The 10,473-nt window shown below is 30.9% G+C and overlaps 2 protein-coding genes across 2 annotated transcripts in view; one reads left to right on the forward strand and one right to left on the reverse strand.

Annotated features, from left to right (window-relative positions):
* LOC108690132 (Kv channel-interacting protein 1) overlaps positions 1-10,473 on the forward strand; it is a 48,781-nt gene that overhangs the window by 28,054 nt on the left and 10,254 nt on the right. The window lies entirely within an intron of this gene.
* Positions 265-10,473, reverse strand: part of LOC108690131 (T-complex-associated testis-expressed protein 1-like) — a 14,291-nt gene continuing 4,082 nt past the window's right edge. The window contains exons 4-8 of the mRNA XM_018197271.1: positions 7,365-7,523; positions 7,143-7,281; positions 6,246-6,483; positions 4,312-4,467; positions 265-335 (exon numbers count right to left, since the gene is read on the reverse strand). Of these exons, the coding sequence (XP_018052760.1) occupies positions 265-335; positions 4,312-4,467; positions 6,246-6,483; positions 7,143-7,281; positions 7,365-7,523 (763 nt within the window). The remainder of the gene's footprint in view (positions 336-4,311; positions 4,468-6,245; positions 6,484-7,142; positions 7,282-7,364; positions 7,524-10,473) is intronic.

The raw sequence follows: 10,473 nt of genomic DNA on the forward strand, positions 1-10,473 counted from the left end.
ACAATGATTTATTATATTTATAATAAATTGTAAAATTTTGCCATTTTTACTGTTTAGAGAATTCATTTCATTAAAAAATATAAGTTATATTGAGAAAAATAGTAGATTGATTGGAATCAGAGCTGGCAATGTTCCTCGGTATATGGACCATCCTCTTCGTTTTATTATCTGAAAACTCGACTGGTAAGCACTCTTCTGGATACATCGTAGCGTCGCTATCTAAACGGTCTTAAATTTTCCATGACCAGGAGAGTTCGGCTTCTCCTAATAGACGAGGCCACTTGAATGTTGAATTTTGAGGATTGATTTTATCTTCTCTTGCTCATCTGTAATTTCTGTAATGTGATTAAATTTAATATTGCTGCTTTTAAATCTCGCTTTGAATATTGTTGCGTATCATTTTTAAACCTGAGAAATGCGTGACAAAATTTGAAAGTTTCAAATTGAAACATTTCCAACACGACGTTGAAATGTAAATAATAAGTATTCTCTAAGTAAAAAGTAATACAAAGTAATACTCTAAATAAAAAATACTTGATATATAAACACAAAAAATCGGAAAGTATTAGAGAGACATATATATTCATAGTTCGTTCTTATTTCAAGTGTTAATTGTATATTTTAATAATTATACTAGAGAGAGACTCAGATTATTAAAGTTGAGTAGAAGAAATTGATATAATTATTTGACTGATCTATAACAATGCTGATATATTCTACTCAAAAAGATAAATGAAATTATTTATTGGTTGAATCTTTGTCGGTAAAAAGATAAGAGTTTCTTTTTATCTTCACCTTTCTTTTTTTCTCGTACCATCGGTGATTAGATTTTCAGAAAGTAATTTTTTTTGCCACTAAATATCAATTGCAATCTAAAAACTTTTATTAGCACTCGAGTTACAAGAATTTAAAATAGAAAAGTGCATAAGGATATCTTCTAAAACTTAATGGGTTAAGATGGTAATATGGCTTCAGTTTACGATATTTTAATACTGTACTTAAGATGGTCTTAAATATAAGCACGGACAATGAATACTGGCCCTAGTATATAATCCGCATTTACAAAAATATGCATGGTCCTCTAAAGTCAATTAAAAAGCAATAAAAAGTTCGTGATATTCTTATATGTTGAATTGATGACACATTTATATATCGTATAATGCTACGTATGTAATGCGTGAGTTAAAATGAAGCAATAATGTATAAAAATAATACAGTAACTTTTATCGGCCCCCGATTTGTCTGCCAGAAAAATGTTACACGATATCCTTTGGTTCTGGGAATGATGACCTAACTTCCGGCTGTTGTTGCGAATTCTTGGCACTGGGTGAATTATAGACATAGTTGCTTTGAGAAAACGCCGTTTTATTCTTCTCCTTTTTCATGTTTTGTTTATTCCTGCGTAAACGTGGAGTACAAACATTTATAACGGCAACCGTGAAACAATAACTCATCGCGATAAAATAAATTGAAAAATACGCCCAGCAGAAAATAAACGCGCACAATACTAAATTGTTGAAGTAAAGTTTTACGCCTCACGATTATAGAAATGGAAATGTAATATGTCGAAGTGTAATTTCGCGATAACAATGATCGTCTCAGTTCTTTTAAAATATCAGTACGACCATTTTATTAACAGAAATTTATCATAAATCGTATTTTTATGATATATTTATAGGGTATTTAAGAAAACCATCTAGCATTTATGTAGTATAGTACAATGAGAAACAAAAATGAATTTCTTTTCTGATAGTAGTTATATATAGGTAGAGATGAGCGCGCCATTCGTGCGTCATCATCGCACGTATTAATCTTACTATTCAATAGTATATAGACTACATACTACAACTATAAATCTACACCGGTAAAAAGAACTCATTTTTGCTCCTCATTGTACCCCATCATCATACTGAATAAAAAAATCTTAATGAACATAAATCGAAAGTTGATATATAAATATTTTTGTATATTAGCGTTATGAATGACTTACTGGTTTCTATGTCTTGCATATGATATTCATCTTAATATCCTCATTCCGTACGTATATTTAATACAGAAGATTTTACCGGCAATCAGTTATTAGTAGTGTAATCATCAAATATGTAGAACCACAATCGATTGATAACAATTGACTAATTGCTGATATATAAATCTTTTAAGTCATTCTTGATGCTAACATAAAAGTGCTTATATCTCAAAAATAATTAAGCTTTCAACTATGTTCACTAAGTCTTTTAATAAAATTTAAGATAGACCTTATTATAAAAGATATGATGATTTTAAAAAAGAAGAATATTTTGTTTTTTTAAATAAAGTATGCATTTTCAGATAGACTTGTATGTCACTGATATGCAAAAATTAATTGATTGAAAATTTAAAACCATTTTATGATTATTTATAAAAGCAAAAACATTTACATTAAAGTAATTATAAAATTTATATTATGTAATGATTAAATATTCTTAAAGATAAAACAGATGTATTTATGTCAGACGAGACATAATAATTTCGAACAGTACATATATAATTATTGTCAACGTTGAGCGATTGTCTTGAGGGCATGGAATTGCGCATCTCATATGTGCAATCAGTCCTCAGGGCCGCCACGTATTCATAAGTGAGAATCCTTGATACGCTTATATTACGCAGCACGAACAACGGAGTCAATAGGTCAAAGGTGCATGGAAGACGCGATCAACGGGAGACCGGTGTAATAAGAGAGACAAAGAAAGAAAGAGAGAAAGAGAGAAGAAGGGATACCGCGTGTGCGTTCCTAAAAAAAAAAGAGGGAAAAACGGATAAATCGATTGACTAAATTAGTGCTGGACTGGAAACGAGGCGCGCTAAATAGACGTGTAACAACTGAGTTTAACAGCAAGAAGAGACTCTCTCTTACACTTATATACACGCAAGCGCACGCTTGTGAGTACGCCAGACGGTTTGCGATTCTCTGCTATCGACAATCAATCGCTCTCGCGATTTAACGATGTCGATTAACGACTCCCGATACGACGAGACATCGTTGTTCGATTAAGAAAGAAAGTTGTCTTCGTACAACGGCTTGGCGTGCGGCCAAGCACGACAAGATTCGTCGCTTTTGTCAAACTGCTTGCACCCGAAGTTGACAACATATCTATTCTGACGGCGATCGTGTTGCCCTTTCGAGCATAATGAGGTTTGCAAACGCAGCCTACAAGCAATCCAGAACTCAGAGTGGTTATCTCGTGACGGTATTGACTGGAAGAGGTAATCGAAATGTTGGAGGAATTGTCACCACCCGTCTTTTGCAATTCTCATAAAATGAAACTGGATAAAATACTGAATGTTTTTGCTAATAAAAATTCTAGTGCCATTTGACTATGACATATTCATTATAAGGACGTATTTTAATTCACATTTTGAAGAATCTCAAGAGAAATTATATAATCCCTGAGATGTGCTGCATGAAAATCCAAGATATAAACACGAAGAAGCAGTTGGAAATTAATATAAATTTGGAGCGCGTGAAAATTATGTCACGAGCACAGTGGAAATCGTGAATTCTCTCGAGAACATAACAATCCTTTTGCCTGTCTTAATAAATCGCGACATATGTACGAGCGAACACACAGGCCGAACGTGCAAGTTTGCCTAAAATCACCAAAAAGTCAAGCATTACGAAAATACGATGAAAATTTATAGATCTCCGACTGCGCACTATTTTTCGATTGTTCTCTACAGATTTATTAAAATTATGGTATTGTCTTGAGTTACGTCACATGTAGAAATAAAAAAAGTAATCGTAAACAAAATGAAACGTAAATAGCTATTAGAAAGAGCAGACTGCTCGAAAATTAAATAAATGTAAAAAAAAAAAAGAAGTGGAACATTTTAATTATTTCTCATAATCGATAATCATGGGCTTCACCTGCGTGCGCTCTCGATGATCGAGCACTCTGATTCTTTCGAGAAATTGCACATTCGACCATCCAAGTGGATAATATACGGGTTTGAGGCCACGGCCGCCTCGAATGACTCTCCAGCTGGAACAAATTTCATAGCTGTTTTTTCACCAGAGTACAAATCTTTCGAGGACTGCAAGCATTAAGATAATTGCGCAACGATTCCCCAACGACAAAAATAATTGATGGTCTTAATATTTTTTGGGCTCTGTGCATTCATTGTTATTATCTTTTTACGCAATTATCTTGACCATTCCACAGATGACTTTAGAAATTTTTCGAGAAATCTTTTTTTAAATGTTTCTATTTTTTTCAAATTAAGAACAAAAGGATATAGATTTTATATAAGACAATTCTTTGTTATTAATACCGGTAAATCCAAAATTATTGTTTGATACATCAAGAGATAAGGCTTCGAGTTCCACGCAACCGGAAGAGAGTACCTCGGCCAACGCTATACCGTCTTCCGGACCCAATTCGCAGCCACTGATATTCAATGTTTCCAAAGTTTTATTTCTTACCAGAACTGAAAATGATGAATTAATTAACAAGGCATATAGAAATTTCTTATAAATGAACGATATTTTTGCAAAAAATTTATTATAACCATTATAAGTAATATAAAAATATACATATATGTATAAATAGATTATGAAAATAAAACTATCCTCGAAGTAAGCACTATTTATAAATGTTAAATTCTATCTTGCATAATATATATTCTGCATTAAAGTAATACAACGACAATACATTCTGTCATTTCTGATATTTTCTGTTTATATGATTTTTCAGATAATCTAAGCATTAAGCAAAATTTTACATCTAAAGAAACGATCAGGGTCGAAGATTAGCAACCTATTTTCTGGAATTTTTTTATTCATAAACGTAAAAAACAACTGGGCTATTATTTTATAATGAGCACGTATGTATGTATATCTTCGAAAAATTGCAGTGATTTTGTATCTGTAATAGGTGTTATTGCTCTATCATGTATTTTTATATGGGAATTTTAGTCACGTTTTATACGTGTTGTAACATCCTATTTGTATGAACGTGCATGCCACGATCTCCTATTCAGCTTGCATTTATTTAAATAATTTAACGTGCTGCTTATGCCACTTTCGACTTGCGAGTCGATTATATTCTTTTTTTTTTACTATGCTAATATTCGAGATTACATAGAATTTTGTGCATTCAGTTTTTGAAAATCAGTAGTAAGCAGTGCGGCTTCGTCATCATAGCTTTTATTCAGTTCATTAAGACAGTTATACGCGATATTTTAAAATTCAAGATAATGATATCTTTTAATCTTAATATTTTAGCTTTAGATGCACATTTTCATATTTTTAAGAGTTTTTGGACAATAAAATTAACTCAGACGAATTTGGCAGAGATATTTGACAGAGAAGTAAATTCTATTATCTTCTTTGGAGAGAGAGAGAGAGAGAGAGAGAGAGAGAGAGAGAGAGAGAGAGAGAGAGAGAGAGAGAGAGCATTTATTAGTGTTTTAGGGCAGAGAAGGGAGGGGAAGGGGGGGGATTCTCTTTCATTACCGTCATAAAAATTATATATTCAGAAATACAAAAAATCTTTATTTCAATTTTGTTATTGATCTGTATATACCTATACATGTATATTGATAAATTTAGAAAGAGAAAAATTTTTTGAAAGAGAAAACAATGCTAGAAATACGAAATCCATGATATTTCCATTATTCGACGAAAATGTAACACATCCGTATATTAGTACCCGGAATAAAGTAGTACTGCACGCAACATTAAATTTCAATTTATCTCGACGAGTTTTATATTACTCGGGCACTGAATTCTGTAGAAAATATCATTGGATAATCTCCAGAGTAATGCTGCATTTTTCCAAACAAATAAAGAATTATTTATCTTGATAGCTCATTCCAAGTTAAAGAAAGAGAGAGAAAAAGAAAAAATGTGTGAGAGAGAGAGAGAGAGAGAGAGAGAGAGAGAGAATTGTTTGTGAAATCGTTTATTTCATAAGTTAAAAGATACATATCTCACATTTTGATATATTTTGAAGAAAGTTTTCGACATTTTTAAATATTTCTTCAAAAACTCGTCAATTTCTTCATCATGCAAAAATTAGATCTTAGTGTATAGAAAGAAATAGTTTACATATTAATCTTATTATTAGTTTATCAGAAAATCATATTAAATAAAAAAAAATTTGAAATAATAAAAATACAATTTAATATCTGGACAGAACTGAGAAATGTGAGTTTTGCTTTTGGTATTATCAACGAAAAACGATACTATAATATGTTAAACTTACGAGCGCATATGTGATTAGCTCCTTCACTTTCCAAAGGATTCAATCGCAAATCCAAATGTTTTAGAGCTGTTGAGCTAGCTTTTATTAATCCGTAAACGATACCGGCAACTCCATCTGGTCCTATATTGTTATTTGCCAAATGCAGTATCTTCACATTCCGGTGCATTGACAGAAATTGGCTCACCGCATGTGCACCGTTATCCATCAATTTGCAATGCGACAGATCCAATTCCTCGATCTGCATCCGAGATAATTGAAATAATATTGTATGCAGCGATAAAATTCTTTGTTAACACGTTGCCTGTTAAGCGAATTTTGTATGTTTTATCGTGTACGATATAGTACAATTTTTATTACTGTAAGCAAAGACTGAAAAAATATGTAACATAATTATTATATACTATAAGTATATAAGTATTGTGTCAAATAATTTTATTATATTATATTTTTTATTTTATATTATTTAGTTAATTGTTTCATGTAAAATTATATATTATTGCAGATTGTATTTATTTTTTACAAGCGTTTACAAAAATTTTAATATCGTCAATCACAGAGAACCATAACGCGTTAAAAAAAAAGTTGCTACGAGATGTACTAGATACACTACACTCTCTATTTGTAATACGTTACACTATCTACATATATAACTTTGTTATCTAGTAGTAGAAACAGTTAAGCTGTTCTTATATGTAGATATTACAGGAATAATATTCAGCGGATACTGCTATATTTTATCATTTTACTGTTAGAAAGCATTAAAGCGTATAGTGCTTATGCAGTCACAATGTTAGCGTAGCTTTTAGTAAAGTTGTACTTTTAGTTGCACTTTTTTAAGTTCTTAATCGAAAATAATATGATCTGTGCTTTTAGTCACATAATGATATATTGACTAACATTATCATTCGATACCATCCCTTGAAGAATAGCAGCGACTCGGGGCTGATCCAAGTTGCTTCGGGTTAGACTGAATTTCTTCAATTTCGGGCTGGCTTTAATTCCTTCCCCCAGACTTAAACAATCCTCCAACGAAAATCTGTACGAATGATGAATGTTTTATCAATCATTTAACGTTGGGATTCTCTTCATTTTTACGCTCACTGAAAACTTCCGACTCACTCAAAATCTCGCCACTCGAAACCGTCATTCATGTAGATCATACCGAAATTGAGATAAATCTCGGTGAGATGCGGGAATTGTGGAAGTATAACAGCCATGGGAATGTGATGCACGACGTCTTCCTCTAGGATTAATTCATTCTCCGTAGTTTGCTGTTTTCTGCCGTATCCAAACCACATATATGAAAAACGCTATTTTGTCGGTAATTGATTTTCATTCAATATCACCGGTTAATTAAAAGTCAAAAGCAATATCTTTTAGAAATTAATTACGCGTTTATGATAAAACTGTGCTTTAACACACACACACACACACACGCGCGCGCGCACGCACGCATACACTAAAGCGGAGCTTGATAATAACATATTTAATTATAAACTTAATTAATAAAGTTTAAAAAAAATGTAGAAATATATAAAATCAAATTTTTTATTTTTATTTTAATTGCTTCGCTTCGAACGAAATATTGCGAAATGCTACGAGTGTAAGGATAAAAAATTTTGTTTTGTGAGTTTTTCATTTTAATTCCATCTTTATACATATATTTTTTATCTTTTTCATATTCATATATATTGGAATTTTTTTTTCGTATTATATCTGTACTATAAATTGATTCGCGATGAGATACTAATTTTTTAATATAAAAAAAAATATTTTATCCTCGGTAACGTATTGCAGAAATCCACATGCAGGTAAAAAAATTAGTTGGGATTGTTACTTAACGGTTTATCCGCGAAACAGTTGATGTATTTGAGTGAGTCGTGACTCTGATCAATATTGGACGATGGATTACATTGCACAAACTACATCGCATATGTAGAGGCCTAGTTACATGCTAGTCGCTGTGAATAATTGAAGAACGCGTATACGCGCCGGATCATTTTAACTGCTAGATATATGTTAGATATGTTGGATGTGCTAAATTGATATACAAAATGGAATTCCATATAATAAATTTGCACGTGCATTGAAAGACGATGCTGACAGTTTATGTGTATTAATTAGTGTACAACTGTATGATTGCATTTGTCGCAGATAATTTGCGTTGAAAGTATACTTCATTCTTTCATTCCTAAGGTATTTAGCAGCTAAAAATATTTTTATGTCTATTAATATGTCTAGTAATGATTATTATGTCTAGTAATGAACAAGAAATTTCTAAAAATATTTTGACATTTTAAAAATTGCAGCTAATAATTGACATTATAAAGTTATAGAAACTTTTAAGTCTAGCTATATATAAAATTGTAAGAAGCTTTTATATATATATATATATATATATTCACAGATGCGAAAAAATATAAAAATATATTTTATCTTATAGTTCATAATACGTAGTTATATAAATAAGAACGAAAGAGTTAAAACAACGAATTTTTAAATCGAAAAATTTGAATAAATATTTATTTCTAAAAAATATATATATTCTTATGTAAAGAAATGTGCATATTTAGTAATTTAAACATTACTACGTGTTGCTGATCATATATTTTAAAAAATATTAATCACAACATTTATATATTTTTGTTAAATTATTGAGACAATGAGATTGAAAAAAGAAAATTTTCATACGTCAAAAATTTTTATAATAAAGATCATTATAATTTAATAAATTAAATATTGTTAGTATTAGTTGTGTTAATATTAATTGTTTAATAAATAATGTGATATTAAAAGAAGAAATAGATAAAGCTGACAGATCATGATGAAAGGATCTTTTCCCGTAATCCGAATAAAAGTAAAGATAAATCTTACAGCGGATTTACGGATTGCTTGGAAAGGGAGTCCAGTGTGATATGAGAGAATTACCTTTTCAAAGGTTTCTCTTTCTCGTTGCTTCTTAATTAAAAGAGACTATGATTTTTAAATAGGACCCGTAGCAGTTATCATCGCGGAATGATAACATTTCCTTGACTCAACGTAGCACTTTTGAAATTATCAGTGATCGCAAGAGCAACATTCACAAAGAGAGCTCTAAAAACGCTTTTATGCAAATGCTTAGCATCTTATCGTGCATTTTTTCAGACATCTCTCTTCGTTTGAATGAGATACTAGTATGAATTCATCTTAGACATTCATCTTAAAATATGTGAAAGTAACATTATTAATTCTTAAATACCTTTTCAGTATAACATATCCAGTTCTATTGTATTTCTTAACGTCTGGCGTTAATTAAAAATAACAATAAACAATATTGTTTACAATATATTTATTTTTATGAAAATTATAAGCAATTGAATTGAATTGAATACACTATATACAGTGTATTGTTTCCAGTGAGGTGTTTAAAGAGACCCTATAGTCGTCTGTTTTTTATCGACTCAAATTTTCGTATGCATTTTCATATAAAATTAAGTTAACTAAGGCTGACACACGTTTAAGCAAATCTGTCAAATATACTTGCGGAAGCTGCTTGTATAAAATGTGTCAGAAAACCGCACAGTTATTTTGACTTGCATAAATGACTTTCCATTTATAATAAGTTCAATCAGGAAATGAAAACTTCATGTGAACTTTTTATAAAGTTCATAGAATCGTGCCATATAATAACGCTTTTTCCGCATTAATAATACTGCAAAATTCACGTTGTGAAAGTTAATTAATTCTCTTTTTTTTTTGTATGAGAACAATACAGGCGAAACCATTCTGCTCGTTCTGCCTAGGATTAGTTTTGCAAACGTGATCGCACGACTCTTTTTACCGCCCTCACGTTTACCTGTTCCAATTTCATTACAACGGCAGTAAGGGACTATCTCCTGCCGACTGTGCGGCCGTAACTATATAAATTTGCTTTACTTTTTAAACAGCACCTCCATTCTCAACAACATTTTATAATGCGGTCTCAAAAGAGTTGGAAATGAAATGGAACTGAAACGATGTTAACAATTCCTCTCATAACGTATGTCCATGAGTATATCGGCACTTTTTGAAATTGCTCCAAAAATTGTGCATGTGCATTCTCATGCGAAATTAAATAACTCAGGAAAAGCTTTCAGAGCTTTTGCAAATTTATTGTCGTTATTATGCACAATATCATTTAGAAATATTATGCATGTATATTCTCATACTATAATTTTTAATTATATATATATATATAAATATATATAAT

Source organism: Atta colombica, unplaced genomic scaffold (assembly GCF_001594045.1).
Source record: "Atta colombica isolate Treedump-2 unplaced genomic scaffold, Acol1.0 scaffold295, whole genome shotgun sequence".
Taxonomy (NCBI): Eukaryota; Metazoa; Arthropoda; class Insecta; order Hymenoptera; family Formicidae; genus Atta; species Atta colombica.